This window comes from Apteryx mantelli, chromosome 3 (assembly GCF_036417845.1).
Source record: "Apteryx mantelli isolate bAptMan1 chromosome 3, bAptMan1.hap1, whole genome shotgun sequence".
NCBI lineage: Eukaryota > Metazoa > Chordata > Aves > Apterygiformes > Apterygidae > Apteryx > Apteryx mantelli.
The window spans coordinates 43248110-43269438 of NC_089980.1; the positions used below are offsets into that span (position 1 = coordinate 43248110).

Below are 21329 nucleotides of genomic sequence, written 5' to 3' on the forward strand. Positions count from 1 at the left end.
TATTATTTACTATACTAAACAGTCACTGCATAATTCCAAAGGGTGTCAGCCAAAGAAGTTTTACTTGGAACTGGTTTCCCAGCTTCTATAGGTAAAGACAGCAATCTACATCTTAAATACTGAAATAACTGGACAGCAGGCATGTCTATAAATAGTGCTGAAGGCATAAGGACAGATTTTCAAACCACTGAAAGATGAAAACAGTCAGCTGGAAGGGTTTACAAAAGCACCATTCATTGGGTGGTAGCTATCTAACCCTGTTGAGGTATTTTTATGGTACCCTCTATCTGTGAGCCACAGGTAGAGGAAATGCATCTTCACACTAATGCAGAGCATCCATAATTTCATTCCACTTTTAAATTGATTAACCTACCAAATCCTGCAGTCAGGAGGCTTCTCCTGGAAATGCCTATGGGAACAGTCATTGCTGAATATCCTATACAAGGCAGAAGCAGGGTAAAATTTAAAAGCACACATTCATTATTAGGGCAGAATAATAAGTCATCTGATCGACAGTGTTTCATTTGTTTTCAGATGTTTGTTTAATTTGATATATTTTCACGGGGACTGGGTGCATTAATTTGAGACTTTTGGCTGACATTTAAAAGCGTGACACTTTTTGATACTTCCTCCTCAGTTTACTGGTTATATAAGCTGTGACGGTTATAGTAGGATGATACTTAGCGACACCAGCTGTATGAACAATACAAACGGTATCATCATTTATACATTGGAGTTTAGAAATATGAAGGAAGTATGAAAACAGAACAAATCTGAACCTCCCCAACAGAAGTAGATAAATGTGGGAAACATACCCCGGAAAGGGTCGTGAATGATTTGAGAGGCCTTATTTCACCTATTTCACAGCATTATTAGCTAGTGTAGCAAACTTATTTTAAGAGGGAACTGAATGACACTACTGGTTTAAGCAAGGTAAACGCTCCTTTCTTTGGGCGTGCTTCACACCCGCCGCAAGCCCTCAAACCGACGCATTAAAAAATAAGCGGGGCCCTGCTGCCACGTGTGCGGCCGCCGGGCGCCCCCCCCCGCCCCGGTCACGGCCCCGCCGCCGCCAGGGGCGCAGCGCAGGCGCCGCCGCTCCGCTCCGCTCGCGACATGGCCGCCCCGGCGGAGCTCCGCGGCCTCAGCGACGAGGCAGCCTACGGCGCCTGCTCGGAGCCGGATCCCGGCACCAAGGTGAGGTGGCGGAGGGCGCCGCGGGCCCCCCGCTCTGCGCTGGGGCTGCGGCAGCGGCCGGCGGACGTGCCGCGAGCGGGGCGCCCCGCGGGCGGCTCCCGGCGGAGCCCAGCCGCAGCTCGGGGTGCGCGGCCCCGGCTCGCCCCTCGTTCCCCCCTCCCTTGAAACCGGGCCGAGCTCACGTTTCCAGCGCAAAGAGCGGCTGCGCTGGGCTACAGCGGGTAGCTGGGAGCCTCCTCCAGCCCCCCAGTCAGGCATGCAGTGGCCTACTTCACCGGATCAGCACTCCTGCTCGTATGCTGGCTTTCGGTCAAGCTGGAGCTCAGGGCAGTGAGCTGCCTTTCTGTGCTCCCCTGTGGTTTAACGAGACACTTAAATGATTCTTTAGACCGCAAAATTAAGGGCTGCAAAAATCCTCACAAAACCCAACTGCAGAGCCTCTCCACCCCACTCCTGCAGAACAGAGGCTGTCCTGTTAGGAGAACCTTGCAATAGTGTTTCAGGTGTTCTGAATCTGATTTAATAAATAAATATATATATATGTATCAAGACCATCCTACTATCTGCTTTTCAAACATAGCTATTCAGTAGCCCTTGCTATATAAAACCCTCCAGTGATTTAAGAAAAATACCTGTACAATATTGCAGGCTGGTTTTGGTGCCAAGACATCATTGAGCTTGAAGAAAATTAACCCCCTGCCCAATGAAATAATGAAAGTAATGAATTTAAAAGTTGAGCTTTAGGTAAATTCGATGTATGCCATGAGGCCCACTAACAAATGTTCACATATCTAATATGCATACAGAAGTAGTTCACATGTAGTACAACTCATAAAAATAATAAAGATAAGAATCATACCAATTCTCTTGTGCTTTTCTTCAATATAATATTTATGTTATAAAGGCATTTTTGTTTAATACAAATCTGCATTTTTAGGACCATGACAAAAGGCTTTGTTTATACTGGATGCAGTACTCTGTTTGCTACTTCTGGGCCTGCTATCTACATTCATTATTAACTGGCATCTTTGTTAATATGCATAATTAAATTCTGATTGATGTATAACCATAATGATGAAATTTTTTTCCACAGGATTTTCTGCTGCAGCAGACAATGTTAAGAGTAAAGGATCCTAAGAAGTCACTGGACTTTTATACAAGAGTTCTTGGAATGACGTGAGTGAAAGTTACATGCTATAATAAGTTTTGTTTGTACTAGTATAGCATATTCATCTAAAAAGAAAAGATTTTTTGGGGGTGTAATTATAGTAATTGGTCTAACAACTTGAACAATGCTGGCCCATCAGCTAATGCCAAATTGGATAGTCTGGCAGTCTTTGAGAACTTCACAGCACTGTTAATGCTTAAGCTGTAAATGAGCTAAAATTGGCCTTGACTAGAATTTTTTTTTCTTAAGTAGGTCATTAATTATCAGCATACAATTTGCTTACTTCCTTCTCGCTGATGGCAGTTGGCTGGGACTCCCGTGATCCCTCTGGTAGCCAGCTGCCCCTGTGGTCTCGCCTTTAGAGACTCACAGACATAACTGGCTCCCAGGTCACTTCACCTACTCGCTGGCTAGTCCAGCTTGATATTCGCTAGCGATCGCGCACTCGCTGGCATACCCGCACTTGCTCTAGTTGCTGGCACCACAGATGCACAGGCCCCTATAGCTGATTCTGGTTCCTGGCACTCAGACCTCAGCACACACGCACACACGTAGAATAGAGAGTCCCTCACCCAGGAGAATAGTTAGAGAGAAATTTAATAAGAAGATAGGACAGAGTGTGCTGTCAGGCACAGGGCATGGCCAGACAAGCATGCTGACCAGCCCTGTTTATCTCCATATCCATCTATTTTCTCATGTTAGTTCCTTCCCAAATGACCTACATCTCTCCCTTTCTCCAGCTTTGGTTCCTCCCCTAAACATCTTATAATAAGTCTTTCACAGTCCCAAAATGCTTTTTCCCTGCATCCCTCAGTGTGTCCCATACCACTAGGCAGTCACCCACCTCAGTCTGAAAGGTGCTACAGAGAGCTGCTCCCTTTGACTCATCTTGCTTACCTGGACCATGGGGGCGATGATGTCCTAGGACAGCCCTAGGAGGAACCCGGACAGGGTGTCCGTTCCTCTGAGTGGATGTTTTGGGTTCCCCCACCTGCCCCTGTGCCTCTGTGTTCTTCTGTGCTTGTGGAGATGAGCCCTTGATGGGCTGATGGCCCCCCTGTGATGGGCCTGGGAATAGCTGAGGCAGGGTATTGTTTGGATACCCCTACCGGCCATTGTCTCTGTGTGCTTGTGAAGACAAGCTATTTGTCACGCAACCTAGCAGTACTAAGGCTCTTTGGACATTCTTGACATCTGTAACAAATTATTTCAAGAAAAAAAATTCTGTTGTATTTTTAAACATCTTGAAATGAGTCCAGTCTAATGTAAAATAACATACTTCAACTTAAGATGTGGATGTAAGAAAATCAATTGTAAATTCCTCACTTTGACTTTGCTTAAGTGGTATTTATTATATAGTGGGGAATTTGACTAAAACTGTGTCAGTGGGAGCAGCTACTTGAGGTAATCTGGAAAAGAAATTAGATTGGTGTTGCATGCTTGCTTATTCTGGTCAAAGTTCCTATATAAATGTGGTTTGAATTGTGCCACATCACCTTTAAAAGTGAGGTGAAAATAGAGATAGGAGTCTTCTCTAAAGTTCTCTGAAACTTGCAACAGTTCGTACTCATCATGAGATCACTCCAGCAGTCTGTTATCTTGTGCAGTTTTCTATAAGACAATGACCTGTATCAGATGCTTCATAAGAGGGTGGGTGTCTTCTTGCATTTGGCAAAGGGAGAAATTTTATGAGCAGCTTTTTCTGACCTCAAGTATTTTAGTTGATTAAATCTTCACATGTAATATGGATTTCATCATTATACCTAACTACTGAAAGTATAAATATACTTCATTTAAATGTATGATGATTATCACTTTTTCATCCTGTCTTCTTAAACTTTGTCTGGTGCCAATGAATAAGTTTGAAAGTAAATCATCTTATTCCTTGGTGATGTTTTGAGGTGGATAGACTTAAGGGTCTGCCTGAGGAAATATGTACAAGTAAGAGTGAGTGGCTACCTCAGACTCAAGCCTAAGATTTATAGCTTGCTATTCAGTTACTTGTAATTTGGCTTTTAAGCGTCTAAATCTTCTAATTTTTATAGACCTATAATGTGTTCTGGAATACTTAAGTTTGATGGTTTAAAATGTAGCTATTTTGAAATATGGGTTACAGTGAGAAAGGCAAAAAGGATGCAGCAATAATTCTTAAATGGGAGTGCATCTTGGTGCACTTGCTGGCTATCTGATTTTTTTTCTTTTTTAAGTAACTATTTCAAAACAAATGTTGCCATTTAGATTGCTTCAAAAATTTGACTTTCCTACTATGAAGTTCTCGCTCTATTTCCTGGCATATGAAGATAAAAATGACATCCCAAAAGATAAAACTGAGAGAACAGCTTGGACCTTCTCTAGAAAAGCTACACTTGAACTGACACAGTAAGTATTAATATAGTAAGAGATTACATGTATGTAACAGTGATTAGTCCTGTTGGATTCAAAACAAAATGTAATAACTACTGTGAAAACATCCTCATATCTGTCATATAGCCTTAAAATGTGGCTGAGATCATAGATACTTGGCAAACGTAATCTTTCTCTTTCCAGAGCTCTTTCAAACTGGTAGGTGAACAATGGCAACATAAGTGTGAAATAAGACTTACTGTCTTTTTTAATATGCATGTTCTTTGAGCATCAATTTTATGGGCATCTGGGGAGGGAAACCTACATTTCAAAAGAATCGAGGAAGAACTGATTTGATTAGAACTTCCTGTGGATCCCCTGAAGCATCCCAATAAAGGATTAACTATTGCTTGCAAAATCTAATCAAAGCAAGTATTAAGTCAAAACATACACTTTATATCAACAAGACAATTTTATTAATGTTCAAATCGTGGTAATTGAGAGAAGCGCAGAGACAGAGAGAATCTCCCAGTACCCCACTATATTGTTTAACTCCAGGACCCGCTTACTTCACCTTATGTTCCCTAGTGACTGGTAAGTCACTGACTCGTATGCGGCCCAACCTTCTCTAACTTTAATGAGGTAGGAGCGTCTCTCTGACTCATTCAAATGTAGAACCTAAAAGCTAGCAGAATGACTGTGAACAAGACCGGATTAGCCCTAATACCCTATTTTAAAGGCTGTCCGTAGGACCTGTGATTAGGGAAAATCTGATAGTTGAGTGAATGCAGCCAACACTTGAAATTCTCTGCTGATTCAGAATACCAGATGGTCCTTCTTAAAGGAAGTTACTTATCCTCCTGAGGAGAACTGAACATTTAGGACTTGGTCACATCCGTGCTGCTTTTCAATATGTAATTATTACTTCTTACAGTAATTGGGGCACTGAAAATGAAGAAAATCAGTCCTATCACAATGGCAATTCAGAACCCCGAGGATTTGGTAGGTCTTTTGTTTTGTGTGTGTGGTTTTTAAGCTTCATTTTATTGTGACTACATTCTTCCTTCATTGATTGGGGAAAAACAGAGGTTCAGACATTTTTTTAAAAAGCACTTGTATAAATTCAGTGCAAAGGTTTTTGGGTAAATGTGTGCTGTAGGCTTTGTTTTTTGAGAACTAATAGAATAAAAATTCTAAACTTGCATGGCTGAGAAGACATTCTTAATAGATTGATTTGAAGAAACAGTACTAGCACTAGCAAGGAAGGGAGCTTCTATTCTGTCCTTTGTTGCTCTTCTTCCAGCATATATACTTTGAAAGATCATGAAAATATGTAAACAAATATATTTCAGAATAATGAGTCTCAGTTATAGTTTTATATAAAGAATTTAATCTTGTGGCAAGCAAACACATGCTATCACTGACCACTCAATGAAAACCAATAATTGCTCTTGCATATTGGATTATCATAATATTTAGATTGATTTAAGTTTGGATTTCTATTTTATAATATACTAGCTACCCATTTTGAGATAGAAGGAGCATTCTGTTCACATACAGGACTGAGAGTAGTATTTGTGTGGCAAGATAGAGAGTAATTCTGTGATTTGATATTTTGAGTCCTTGAGAGGTCACTTAAGAAATAAATTTCAGAACAGATCTAGCCACTTGACATTTAAAGCTTCTGAATTGATCTGTAAACTGAGGCCTTGAGCAGTGCTAATGTTAAGTCTCTACAAAGACAGTATTAATGATAAAATCCTTGTACTGTTGAATTGAGCAAATGCAAAGAAATCCTGTTACATGGATATGCTTCCAGAAAGGCAATACAGACAAAACAATTTGATTGAAAAACTTATTTTTTCCTATTCTATATAATATTCTCAAATAAATAGCATGAGCTATTTTAACTCTTAAGTTCTTTTTTAAAAAGGCATCATCAAAAAGCAAACATTCTAAAGGAGAATAATGTTAATACCTGAAATGCTCTTCATTCTGGAAATAATGTTTTTCTTGGATACATCGTATCCTACGGCATGTTAACTTTTTGCACAATATGAAATGCTAAGCATACTTTTTTCCTAGAACACCCAGCAGTGCTTACAGTGTACTTCATTCTTTTTACCCTGTTGCACAGGACACATTGGAATTGCTGTCCCTGATGTCCACAAAGCTTGTAAGAGATTTGAAGAACTGGGGGTGAAATTTGTGAAGAAACCAGATGATGGTAAGTCTTAATCAGAAATGCAAGCTAATTTTTTTAATTCCTTATTTTAATATACTCTGTGTAGTAGGTTTGTGTGTTTTTGTTTTGTTTTTTTAAGAGGAAGATGGATAATACGTTTCTAATAGTTAATCTCACTATTTAAAATGTACTAAAACCAATTTGCCCTTCTCCCTCTTGCACAACGGAGAAAACTGATAGTAGAGCCATCTCAGTAACTATAGTTAATCAGCCTAGCTACATATGTTCTGTATTTAGTCTGATCTTCACTAAAATTCATGTGCTCTGTTGATGTCTTATTTTACTATATATAATATTGCCTAGAGTTATTACAGAATTTCCTCTGTCATGGGCCAAATTCACACATTTACCATTTGTTTGGTTATTTTCATATTGAAATAAAATCACTTGGAAGACATAACTACCCAAACCCGTTAAAACTGAATAGCTTTCAACTCTTCCGGCAATTTTTGTTCTTCTTTAATATCTTTAAACTTACTAAACCCCACCTTTTAGTCATTATCTTCTTAACTGTTTTGTCAGCTTTGGTATGATATAGATGAATGAGGATATTTCTATTTGACTTGTATAACTTTTAATCAAAAATGCTTGATGCACAACTAAAATTGTTCCTAGAGAGTGCATAAATAAAGAGTGTCCTTGTTTAGTTAACCTAAAATGCAGAAGTCAGTGGTGAAAAGTCTTGTGTTGTTCAACTGGATTATCCTTCATGAAGAGACCTCTTGACAGTTTTATTACTGAAGCGTTCCAAAATAGGCACCTATATAACACCCAACAGCATGCACAAATCTGTGATACTCCTTCTTCCTTCTGGCTATACAAACTAGTGGGGTTTTTTTCAGTTTGATAGAAACAGAATGGGTAGCTTCAGCTTACAGGTATTGGAATTGATCTTCTAGATCCCTTGCTAGAGGAATAAGAGCAAGTAATTGAAAGGACACTTAAAATGATTTTCATCTTATTCACTGTCTTCTCAGCTGAAGCAAGTGTAAGAAGTGTATTGCTAAACTTAACCTGAACACAAGTTTCTTGATTTAAGAATTGAACTCAATATTGCTAGCATTTTAGACTTTCTGAGCCCTTTTAAATGTGTTCAGCACCTGATGAACCTAAGAGATGGTTGAAATGAGAGCTGTTGACTTTGATTCTGTGTCACTGCACAGCTCTAAGCATGTAAGAGGAGCAGCTTAGACTGAATGAATAATTCTCAAGAAAGAACCCTTGACACAGCCAAGCAAGAGGAGGAGAAACAAGCAAAAGCTTTTTTTAACATTAAGAAATAAAAATACAGTAAATGCTGAGGAGGAGGAGGAGGAGGAGGAAGAGGTTTTAGACTTTGCATTCATTGTTTGTGGAGCAGGCTGAGAGACTTGATTCAGCAATGTAGGAAAGAATGAAAGTACAGAATCACAGAATGGTTGAGGTTAGAAGGGACCTCTGGAGATCATCTAGTCCAACCCCCCTGCTCAAGCAGGGTCACCTAGAGCACATTGCCCTGGAACCAATCCAGATGGCTTTTGAATATCTCCAGCAAAGGAGACTCCACAACGTCTCTGGGCAGCCTGTTCCTGTGCTCAGTCACCCTTATACTCAAAAAGATTTTCCGTATGTTCAGATGGAATGCCCTGTGTTTCAGTTTGTGCCCTTTGCCTCTTGTGCTGTCAGTGGGCACCACTGGAAAGAGTCTGGCCCCATCCTCTCTACACCCTCCCTACAGATACATATACACATTAGTAAGATTCCCCCTCAATCTTCTCTTCTCCAGGCTGAACAGTCCCAGCTCTCTCAGCCTTTCCTCATATGAGAGGTGCTCCAGTCCCTTAATCATCTTAGTAGCCCTTTGCTGGACTTGCTCCAGTAGCTCCTTATCTCTCTCATACTGGGGAGCCCAGACCTGGACCCAGCACTGCAGGTGTGGCCTCACCAGGGCTGAGTAGAGGGGAAGGATTGCCTCCCTTGACCTGCTGGCAGTGCTCTTCCTTATGCAGCCCTGGAAACCATTGTCCTTTTTTGCCAGAAGGCCACATTGGTGGTTCATGGTCAACTTGTCCACCAGAGCTCCCAGTTCCTTCTCTACAGGGCTGCTTTCCAGCAGGTCAGCCCCCAGCCTGTCCTGGTGCCTGGGGTTATTCCTCCCTAGGTTCAGGACTCTGCACTTTCCTTTATTGAACTCCATGAGGTTTCTCTCTGCCCATCTCTCCAGCCTCACAGGGCGTATGCAGAAAACTTATTTCAATCAAAAAAAGGTAGTATCTTAAAGTGACTTTAAAGTACAGCTTTATTGAGAGTAAGCATTGACAATACAAAGATCTAATGCTGATTAAAAATTAATTTAGATAGTTTTCCAACTAATTTGTCTAGATTTGCACTATTTCTTGTGTCATGCAAAAGGAAAAAAGAAACATTTTCCCAAATAGTCATATTTGGCTTAAGAACTATTCATGTAGTCTTACTTTTTACCTTAATTTTTTTTCTTACAGGTAAAATGAAAGGACTTGCATTTGTTCAGGATCCTGATGGCTACTGGATTGAAATTTTGAATCCTAACCACATGGTGACTCTCACTTAGTTCTGAAAAAGTATATTGTATAAGAGATGCACACTGTCAGTCCCCTGGAGAAAAATCTGTAACAGCATTTATGAAATTCTCGCTTACTTGAGAAGAATCAATTGTGTTCAGAGTCTCCTCCAAACTATCCCCTGGAACATTAATGTACTTGAATTCCCCTTTGTTGTCCTGTGATGCCACTACAGTTTGCTTCCAATTAGGAAAATTCAACCAACTGTCTTTTGGAAGTGCCCTTATGGAGATTCTCCTCTTCAAAGTTAAGTTGATACTTCACTGAACACTCTCACAAGATATGTGACCGGAAGTTCACTGCATTTCACACTGTTTAGACTTAAACTAACAAAAAACTCCTCTAAGACCAGAAAGAACTTGCTCATAATTTTTGATTTGATGAAAATCTGGGGCTGTGTTAAACTTCTGTGCTCTGTAGAGTTCTGTGTTAGGAATTTAATGAAAAACAGTACCTGAAACATCAGCTTCCTACTATTAGGCATTTTGATCTGCCCTCTTAAGATGAGTAACAGTTACTGAAAATATACCTGTAAATAACAGGAAAACATGCAACATTTATATCCATTATATGAGTCAGTTCATTTTATACTGTTGCACCTGTTACAAACAGTGTAAAACATGTCCAGTTTTAATATACTGTTAAAACAATAACAAAAAAACCCCTATGCCTTGACTTACTGTGGTTCAGGTAGCACTTATTCCTGTTGAGTAAAGTTTTCAGTGATATAACTATTGAATTGAATAGTATAATGGCATTGCAGCTCATTTCCAAATAACACATTGATGAAAACAACAAAATTCTCATTAAAGCAATATAACATATTGCTTTGCTAGTTGTTGAATCTTAGATAACAGAAAGGCTATTTATTTTGGTTCATGAATCCTTTTTTGAGAGGAAACCTAGCAATAAAAGATGCAGAATATGAACTGAGAGTACGGTAGTGAAGATGAGGCCCATAACTGTGAGACTTGCTTAGAGGAATGTTGCATTAACTTAATAGTAATGCACAGTAATAATAACTGTCAGAATAAATCCTGGGCTCATACAAGTGAAAATGGAAACGTATAAACTATTGCATTTGCTTTCTACTATGTTCTTTTAAAAATACCAAAAAAAAGTGTTAATGACTTAAATTCAGGATTTGCCGTATATCCTTATCTGAAGAATTCTTCCTGGTTCTGTGTGCCTCAGCTTGACAAGTTAGTGCATACAAATCCAGCAATTCCACAGTTGTCCACTTTAAGAATCAATCATAAAACTGCTTCCAAGACAATTTTTTTACACTTGGAAATGAGTAAAACTATTGGTGTGCTTGACACTGCCCACAGCTGCTGAAGCAACCATAAACTCATGAGAAGGTAGACATAGCAACTCAAAAGATAATCTTCTGGTTTTTTTTTTTTGGTCATATGAAACAACCCTGATATTTTAAAATGTTCTTTCTAGGATGTTTTCTAGATGGTCTCTACTTAAGTGGATACTGTGCTTTAGGTGATGCTTTACTGGTGTGACATACAACAGACTGTTTCTCCTACTTGGATATATGCCAAGTTTGCTTTTTCTGCAACAGTAAACAATGTTCCTTATTTGCATTCTCTATTTTCCCCTCCTGCACTTCCAGTACTAATACCTAGCCTGTTCCCTGTCTTGTTCCTGTCAAGTTGATTGCTCTCCTGTAAATTAGGATATTTTGGTAGGGACAGTATAGTTGTCTTCACTGTTTAAAATGAGATCTCCTGAGAAACTGAGCTGTCTTAATAGCTGCCATCCCATGGTCTCACTATCACTTTCCTCCTAACTGTGGCGCTTTTGACACTCCCCTGCTCTCCCACCTGCCCTCCCAGCAGGCTGATTCATTTCCCTGAGCTGGAAAAGATTTTCTTGAACGCTGTGTTAGTTTCATGCCAATTTATTAAGCAGAACTGAGGAGCCAGTTCAAAGCTCCTCAGTTTCCAGAGCAATGAATTAGGGCTGGCTCCTTTTAGCAGCAATTTGGGTTGGTTCAGCTGACTCATGAAACCTCACCTTACTTCTTTAAAAAAGGTAAGCAATATTGCAGAGAACCTTACAGCACCAATTAGAGAGGTCTAATGTTTGAAGAATATTATAGCATAGCTTTAGTATGATTTGTCTTTTGAAGCTTTGTAGCCAGTAGGAATAGTGCCAAGAAGGATGAGAGCTACAGCAGTGAGACAGAGCACCCAGTTGTTTGCAGCTTATGTGCATTTTGATGGCTAAACTGTGTTTTTACATACATCTCTTTTCTTGCTCATGTTCTGAAATAGAAATTTAAAATGAAGTACAACTGAACTGAAACAGAAGTGCGAATTGCAGTTCCTTACCGTTCAGCCTCTTGCATTAGATTGCGTGCATAGAGAAGTTCCTTAGAGTAATACTGGTCTAAGTGAGGTTGCCTAAAATTAGTTTATTTCAACACTTACTGATACAAATGTTTCATCTAAAGAGTTTTATAAACAAAGTCTTGGCAAGAAAATTTTCACAAGCATCTAAGTTTAGGAGGACAGATCATGTTTCATCTACATTGTTCTTTTATAATGTTTCATCAAGACTTGTTTCACTAAGCTTCGAAGTACAGGTGTGACTGGAAACATTATTGACACAATTGTATGGAATCCAGTAATTAAAGGAGGGGTAGCTCATGATTTGGGTGAGAGTCAAAGGGCACACAAAGGTGGTTAGGTGGATGAAAGGCAGTAGGCTACTTCTAAGGTTCTCCATTTTTGAAATAAAACTTACTCTGAACATGTTCACTAATTCTTGGAACGACCTTTGATTTTTATGTACATGGCAAAGCACAACACTCTGATAGTAGATGAGGTAACAGGTGGCAAAGGCAACTATATTTAACTCTAGGAAATAACTTGACTTAGTCTATATAACTTTTAGGGACAACAGCAAAATAGGTTTTACTTATATACAGCGTCAGAAGAAAGTAATAGTAAAAATCAGTTACAGGATATAATGAGGTATGCTTTTTACCAAAAAAACAAAAACAAAAAAACCCCCACACCCCTACCTGGCATACAGAGAACTAATTGAAGCCACTATTCTCACTTGTGAAATGCAAGAATTAATAAAAGAAATACCTATGTCGATTCTTTTAGCCTGCATCAGATATTAAAGATTTTAAATGTAAGATTTATGCTTAATGTTCTTGTTGATTATAGACATAATGCTATTTTTGCTTCTTCCAAGATAACATTTCTCTTCTGCTAAATGACTCACTGAATTAAATAGCATGTAGTGCTTTTCCAATTGGAGGGTCTCAGTTTAGCTTAAGTTAAAGTTCAGTTAAAGCACTAGAAATGGAAAAGTTACCTTATTTTCATACAGAGGTAAGCCCACATTCTCCCTGTGGACGGCAATAGTTTCCCATTCGCTTCAAGAAAGCGGAGTACTTACCGATGTGAAAGAGATCGGCAAACCTAACGTTACACCTACAATTCTAGGGCGTACAATTTCACACCCAAGCCTTGAGGCTGAGCAAGGGAAGCCACATTTTGACTGCAGGAGAAGCACCAGCAGGTGCGAAGGGCGGGGAAGCTTAGGTCACCAACTACCATTTCACGGGGGCAGCGCCTGAGCTCCCCTGCCGGGGGAACGAGCGCACACTCGAAAAACACGGGTAGGGGCCGCCCGGCCCCTTCCCCTTCCCCTCCCCGGAGGCCCCTCCCCTCCCCGGAGGCCCCTCCCAGCGGGCGCCGCGGCTGCCCCGGGGCCGCCACAGGCCGCTCGCTGACGTCAGCGCGCAGGAGGACGGCTGCCGTTGCTAAGTGGCGTCAGCGCGCCGGTTGACGTAGCGACGGCGGCGGGCGCAGGGGGTGGAGGCTTTGCCGTCGCTGGGGCCGGTGAGTCCCGGGGGAGGGTCGCTGCCGGGGGGCCGCTGCCGCCGCCCTGCGCAGGAAGGCGGCGGGGCCGGGCCGGGGCGGCGGGCGGCTCTCGAGGCCTCCCCGGTGGCGGGCGGCCGCGGCGGGCCGCGGGGCCGGCTGGCGCCGGGCACGGCGGCCGCGGCCCCGGCGGCGGGGGGCCGGTGAGGGGCGGCGCGGTGCGGAGCGAGGGGGCGCCGCCGCTGGGGAGCGCGGAGCTGCAGCAGGCAGCTCGTCGGGTTTTCCCGGAGAGGAGCTGGTCCCGCCTCAAACGCCTTTCTGCCCGGGCGGGGGAACTGGGAGGCCCCGGTGTGTGGTGTCATCTCTGCAGCACCTGCAGCTGCAGGAGCGAAACGCAACTTTTCGGAGACTTTAGCTCTCACCTCTCCGCCTGTGACCTTGCGCAGTTCCGTTCGTTTCATCCTTCCCTACTGCTGTCCGTTCCTGACACTCCCTTTTCACCTGCGCTTTCCCTGGCCCATCCACGTTTTTCAATACAACACTGCCGTGGTTGTGTTTTTTATTAGTTCAGTCTTCAGGCATCGTGGTAGTAAAACAAAATGCTTTAGCAGGTTCTTTGGGGGTCATATTACTGCTCTGCTCGCACTGCTCTGATTCATGAAAATTATTTTTGACATAGAAGAAAGTGTCACGTTATCAGATAAAATAAAAATGCTTGATGTTAACTTGTGAACAATCTGCCTATGTTCTTTGCTTTCCCTGCGATGCTGTTAGCTTGCGTTATTTTTAAAACACAGCATGTCTCTCTGTCCCAAAACCATTGTGGTGGGATCGCTTAAATTTTTTTTCTTTTAAGATTTAAGTTGAGCCTACTCTCTCTGCAGATGTATTTGATGTGTCTTCCAGTTATAAATCTGTAAATCTGGTGTGTGAAGCATACTGTTCTGTTGGGATCTGTTCACTGATATTTATCTAAAACAAATATGCAAGAATTTTCATAAGTAACTTTTGAATACATTTAAATAACACAAGCCCATTTAATAACACACATTGCATATGGGAACAAATATTTAAATAGCCCTGTTATTCCCCCCAGAATACTGATTAGGAGATCTTCTTTGTGGGACATCTGTTTTCGGTTTGCTGCATTGAGGTGTGGTTACTTTACTGTTGATAAGACTACCTAAAAATATTTTTTTCTTCCTTCCCCTTCCTTCCTTTCTTAAACATATACTTTAAAGAAGATTAGACTATCTTTTACTAGAGAATTTGTAGATCAAGGTATTGTCTGTTTAGCAATTTAAATGCAGTTTACTTTTCCTACTAGCAGGTATGAGAATAACAGTAGCTTATTTATATTGAGAGAGAATCATTGATATATATTTAAATATTTAATGTCTCCATATTTCTGTATTTCCTCACTCTACAGTTTTGTTTTGTTTTCCTGCTTTTAAGTTTAAAAGATTGCACAGGAGAAAGATCTGCAGCTACCTTAAGTAGTGTAAAAGAGGTACAGAGAAGGGAAGTCTTAAATAGACAAGAACACTTACAAACTTTGCATACTTGGGGAATAAAACATGTGATACAGTTTGCATAGATCTTGTTTTCTTAAGAGATTCATGTTGGAATATGGTGTGGTCAGGGAGACTGATGTTTTAGCTAGAGTGACAGCCAGAATGAATTTTTTGTGTCTTATCATGAACAATTCAATATCAAGATATTGTTGTCTTTTGTCACAGTTAAAAAAATAAATGGTCAAAATTAAATAGTGACTGCTCAAAAAAAAGGAATTCTAGGGTTATAGTCTAATGTTATTTAATGTTTTCCCATAGAATGAAGGGATATAAAAATTATATTAAAAAAATTATCTGAGAAATGTGCATCTGAAAGAATCAGTTTTGCCATGGGCCACATACCCCCTATTTTTGATGATATGTCTCATGCATTGTTTCAGGAATATGGTACATTTGTTGCTGTGCAGCTGGATGTTGCTGAATAGCATTTCCATGAGCTTGCTGTTCAATCTTTTTGTTATTCAGAATGGCAAAGAACCCTAATTTTCAGGAAGTTGCTCATCTGCCCACAGGCTACGTCCACTATAGATCTTCAGACAGCTTTACTGGTAAGTGGGCAAAATGTATTTTTTTTTTGAGATTCAGTTTAAGGCTTTAGTTAAATGCCGTTTTTATCCATGTTGGATCAAGTGCATTAATATTGATTTTGTATATGTGTGGGCACATCATCTGAACTCTAATATATTGTTCTTTGTACTCAGCTAAACTTAGTCTTGCCATCCTATCAGAGGAATACATCTTGGAGCAAAATGTAAAATGTTAACACTGTAGTGCTGAAGTAATTGGAATGTATTTGCAGATGAGCCCTGCATATATTCCGTGTGCTTTAAGTCAAAACACTTTAGTTCATAATGCTGTCATGAAATAGTGTGGTAAATAGTGATAAGTTTTTGTTTTATTCCTTTCACAACAGAAGGGTTGGAGGTGTGAGTTAAAGCTTCTGGGAATCCTGTTTACTTGAAATTATCCTTCAACTTCTACATAAATAAATTCATACTACATGGATTACATTATTATTGGATACTAAGTAGGACCAATTGTTTCCTCAGGCATGCAGACATAGTTATTAATATGATGTCAAGATTTTTTTTATTAAAGTTAGAATTTATGTTTTTTAACTTAGTGTGCATTATGGAGTTCTCATACAGACTGATGCCAATAATACCATTAGTGTAACATTTTGGTTTAGCTGGCTTCTTTATTTTCCTCAATGTTATGAACATCCCCATGAAGGCAGGTATCAGTGGGAGTCATTCATATATAACTCGATGTGATTTAAAGCCTTGATGTATTTTAGATTTTAGGTTTTGTGTAGCGTCATGGGAAACTTTTTCTTTTTTTCTGTGATATTGTGGCCATTTCATACAAGAGAGAACTTTTTTGAAATATCATGAAGCAGTGTTAATGAAGTGCCTAATCCAGAAAGTTAAAGACACTTGAGAATTGCTGAATTAATAGTCTTCAAAAAATACAGGAAGGCTTTCTGCATAAGGATTATCTTGAGTAAAATGTTGGTTGTTTTCTTCTTAATGCTTTTTTTTAAGTTAGGGAGGCACTCATATAAATTCAGTATCTTTCTTTCTTATGAGCATTCCAAGGCCTTTTCAAGACTTTTTATCTCTCTGGTGCTATCGTCCTGTCATATATGATAGCTGGCTCTCTTGGGTAGGGTTATGGAAAAATCTTAGGACTTTATAGAACAAAGGCTTTCATATTAGAAATGTTTATATGGAAGTAAAAGAACGGGAAGTATAGAAAATTCATCTTAGAACACAAGTATTCTTTAATTTTTCAGAAGTATTATTTGACTTGTGTTTCAGGGCTGAATTACACTTTTGCTGGTATTGTTAGACCAGAATAAACTACTAAGATTTGTAATTAAATTAGAAATATTAATGCTTCTTTTGTTTCTTAAAGCCTTGATTAAAATTAAAAACAATAAAAAAAATTTCTAATTAAATATTATTGCAAATCAGTTCTTTTGTCTGTTGTGAAACTGAAGAAATAGTGACCAGGCTTTTATACAAAGCAATAGTTTTATGGGCTTATGTCAAATCATAATACTGGTCATTTTACTCTTAGTACTTGAGTTGACATGAGTAAACTTAAAATTCTTCACTAACTTAATTAAAAACTTCAACCTGAACAGTTGTATATTAGAACATGTATTCCCCCCCCCCCCCTTTCTGGTACAATTTTCAGTCTTAGTCAACATTATTGTTCTGTTACTCAGAAGAGATTAAAGGAGCTCCTGTGCTAAGGTTCTGACAGAATCAAAGTATTTGCTCGCTTTTTTTCTCTGTGTGTATGTTGAAATAAATACAAAAAACCCTCTATTTTCTGAGATGTCGGTTTAGTGTACCAAAACTTATATAAGAACAAATTATTTCTTTGTATAAGAAGAACATGAGTATATCCATTACAGAGCAAGCCATATGACTTGAAACGATGTTATGTTTGTGCCACAGCCTTATTGTCACACTTTGTGTCCTGTGAGTCTACAGTAATAGAAATTGTCTTTAAAATAGTATTTTGCTGTGATTTCTATTTAAAAAAAACCACTTGTTTTTTAAAACACAGTAAAATGTTTTCTGAAGTAATCCATTTCAAAATATTAAAACGCTATTCAAGTACTTTCCAGTCAGCTCAGAACCATCATGATTCCTATTTCTAGAAAAATCAGAAATTTAAGAAAACTATATTTAAGAAAATTCCTTTTGTGTAATTGAGACAAAATCTGTGTTATCTGGATGGGTACAAACTGGATGATAAAGGATTGAAGTGTTTCAAGGACATTAGGTTAATTGCTCTATTTTTATAATCCAGACTTACTTCATAAAGTTTTGAATTCTGGCATTAGTCTGTTTACTTGCTAATTTGTTTTTCATACACTTATTTTGAAAGTTTCAATAGGGTCATCAGTTATGTAAACATTTTTCACTCATCTTTTATTTACAAACTTCCAGAATACTCGTGAACAATTTCTTAAATTCCTTATTCCGTGTCTGGTACAAAAGCAACTGTTTGATGTTTCATTGAAACAGCACTGTTTTTCAGAGAACTCTCTTCAGTGATAGCCCAAATTGGGGGGGGGGGGGGGAAGTGACTTAGTACTGGTTTTTATTGCACTTCCGGTTTGAGTTGTTTACTAAACATCTCATTGTGCTTTTGCTGTTGTTGCAGCATTTTCTAGATTGTATTTTTGTATGTTGTGACATCTTTTAGATTATTTACTAGAAAAGATGTATAGCTAGCCGAAAACTGTGTGTGTGTGGTGGGTTTTTTTTTTTCCTCCTCTCTCTGGCATTGACACAAACTCTACTGACGTGTTATGCAATAAATGGTAGACCACATTTCTCACATGTTGATTGAAGAGGGCCACCAAGGAGTTTATGTTCCATTTTGGTCTTGGATAAAAATGATTTATAACCCTTTCTGTCTTACCAAATGCTGTTTAAGATTACAGTTTTAGTAGCTCCTCAAACTTACTGAGAATGTTTTACTTTATTTTTGTGGCATGAGCAAAGCTGTAGCAGCTGACTCCTGATGCAATTAGAATTAGCTTTGGATAACTCCTGGAAATAGATTATGGTGCTGGCAAGATGTTTGTAAATAGCTTTGAATGGGTAGTTTTGCCTTTTATTCTGAAGTTTGTCAAATAGTCTTTCTTGACCACCAAGAAGAGCAAAGGCCTGTTTCCTTTGAGTGCAGTGTCATTGTTTCATGACAGCAGAAGATGCCAGAGAGATCTTTAGAACAAGCTCTTGCAAAGCTTCAGGCAGCTTCAGTCTTTTTTATCATAACTAATACTTTAAATTAGAACTAGAAATACATATTTAGCTATACAGGGAATCGGCTCATAGCAACTTGCCACAGCTACATTTTACATTACATTTTACTTCCTTAAACAGGAAATGTGCAGATTGCTTCAAGGGTTATCTGAGTTAATAGCACTGAAAAACCCAGCCTGGATGTTCTAAAGCCATTTGTTGTTAGGTTCTGAGTTTTGAAGGAGGGATCACTCTCACGAAGCTGCTTTGTGTAGAAAATCTACAATAGAGATGAAAGTTGCATTGGAATTGCATAGTGGGTTGAATAAATGATTCTGAGTACTACTTCAATATACTGATGTTATCCACAGAAAGCATAGAAGGCATGTACCTAATTTAGATTAAGTCACCAATTTCCAGCCCTTTGCATCATTACAGCATTTGAAAGGCTTCTCAACCAGAGGCTCATAGCCATCCTTTGAGTCCCATGTTCCCAGTGATCAATATGTTCTTGGCTGAAACTGGCAATTTGGGATAATATATTGTACCAGCAATTCTGAGAACCTTGAATGTCTATGAAACAAACTTGCAGCTGACATATAGGGTTCTCTAAATTTCTGCTTTGACCATTTGTTGTAAGCCAGGGTCTTGGTGTATATAAAGACTGCATCATCGTTGACTTATTAGTGAGTGTCCCTCATTCTGTCTGCTGATTCTTGTTGAGAGGTAGGTTTATATACCCTTGGGATGAAAGTGTTCTTTTGATCTTTTATGTGAAATTGAAACAATTTTCCGTTAAACTTTTTACCTTGGCGCATGACAAGCTGCTACTGCGAGTAAAGCTAGTATGCAACCAATGACTTTCCTTTTTTACTTGTATAGTATCTCAATTTTATTTGAACGGTGTCTGCTCATTCTTTCAGAGAGAAATGGATGAAGAAAAAAGTAGAATGTAGAAAAAAATGAAAGTAAAAATAGATTTTAAAACCAAATATGCAAGTAGTAGTATATATATATGAAGTATCATAAGAGAACTTTTCTAATTAATCAAAACTGGAACTATCAGAAGAGTGATAGTACAAAATTCCTTGATAATGTGGGTGTAACACATGTGATTGGGTTGCCTGACTATTGCATGTAACAATGAAGGTAACAGCAATTAGAATTGTAAGGTATAGAAGTATTGAAGAGTATGCAGGCTTTAGATTTGCAACTAATACATTCTTTTGTTTGCTCCTTTGGTGTAATAAAGGGTTTTATGCTTTGAAGAAATTTCGGTTTTATTATTGCCTATAAACTCTCAAATCATTGTTATGTTGTGATAAATATTACTGCTGGTATAAATGGATGTAACTTGATTGCTGTGAGTTAAGTTATTCCCGCTTGTTGAAAAATAAATGTTAGTGGAAACGTATCTGTTGCATGAATCTGTTCAGTGCAGAGATACCTTAGCTAATTGTAAGTTAGCCGGTGCAAGCAGAAGCAGCAATCTGTTATTATGAAAAACCATGAAAACTAATTTACTCTCTTGTCAGGATAAAAGAATGACTTTATACAGTATCCTGTGTTATCGTAGTTAGACTGCATCCAGTATCTGTAATGTCCACATGGACATATGGCTTCTAATTCAAATCGTGGAGACAGCCTGAGGAAAGCCGGGTTCTGTTCCCATTCGTGCTGTGACCTGTATTATCAATTTAGTATGTTGTATCTATCTTTCTCTTATTTTATTTTCTATTTCTATCCTTTCTCTGATTAGTTTAGTTTCAAGTTCTGTGGCTGCATTTCTGCAGTCTTTTAATTTCAGGTTAAGCATTTCTAGGTGTTGTGGAAGTGCAAATCATACTTAACCCCATATACATGTTAGGATTTTCTGTGGGAGTGGAAATAACTGGAAACAGATGTGTATTTTCTGATTACACTTTATATATAGCTAAATAAATACATTCATCCCATGAATATTTCCTTTTCTAGATGAATGTTAGGTATGCACTGGGTATAATTTTATCATTTTGCTTTTACTTTTGGCATGCTGTCTTTCCTGAGTACTAAGTACACACCCATTTTTGAAAAGTGGCCAGCTCCTGGAGCACAGAAAGTGTTTGAAAGTGTAGTTGAGTTATTGTCTGAAACAACTAACCTCATTTTATTTAAAAGTAAGCTGTAGTATAAGAAGTATAAGTAACTGATTTAAGACCTGAATTCTGCTGTGGATGCTCTTGCCAGTGAAACTACATACAGTCTTAGGTGCAAAAATAAACAAAACAAACCAAGAAAACAAAAACCCTTGTGTTTTAAGAAATAACAAAATGATTCCATAGAAGATATGAATAGCACATTCATCTGTATTGTAAATCAGTAAAGTGTGCTACATTTATGATACAGAGGTATTTGTGGTTTTATTTTTCTCAATATATGAGGGAACAAGAAGATACCAAGAAAACTGAGTAAAAAGAGTTAAAATGTACACCGTAAAGCTTTGCTCTTTGACAAATTATGTCTATTAATTACTAGAAGTCATTATAAATTCTGGAAAATTAGTTGGAATTCTACAAGAATGATTATAAAGACTGATATTTTTACTCATTACTGATAAAAATAT

General features: G+C 38.8%; 2 protein-coding genes across 3 annotated transcripts in view; both read left to right on the top strand.

The window, feature by feature from the left end:
• The first annotated feature begins 1090 nt into the window (after positions 1-1090).
• On the top strand, positions 1091-12310 carry GLO1 (glyoxalase I). Its single transcript, XM_067293190.1, has 6 exons — positions 1091-1197; positions 2291-2373; positions 4604-4744; positions 5643-5710; positions 6846-6935; positions 9434-12310. Exons 1-6 carry the CDS (start codon positions 1117-1119, stop codon positions 9520-9522), a joined length of 552 nt encoding a protein of 183 aa, XP_067149291.1. The 5' UTR covers positions 1091-1116; the 3' UTR covers positions 9523-12310.
• A 1061-nt stretch (positions 12311-13371) lies between these two features.
• Positions 13372-21329, top strand: part of BTBD9 (BTB domain containing 9) — a 136235-nt gene continuing 128277 nt past the window's right edge. Inside the window, exons 1-2 of one of the 2 annotated variants that reach the window (XM_067293191.1) lie at positions 13372-13404; positions 15423-15505. In XM_067293191.1, coding sequence (XP_067149292.1) covers positions 15424-15505 — 82 coding nt within the window. In that variant the 5' untranslated portion in view covers positions 13372-13404; position 15423. The remainder of the gene's footprint in view (positions 13405-15422; positions 15506-21329) is intronic. The other variant, XM_067293193.1, reaches the window with a different exon arrangement.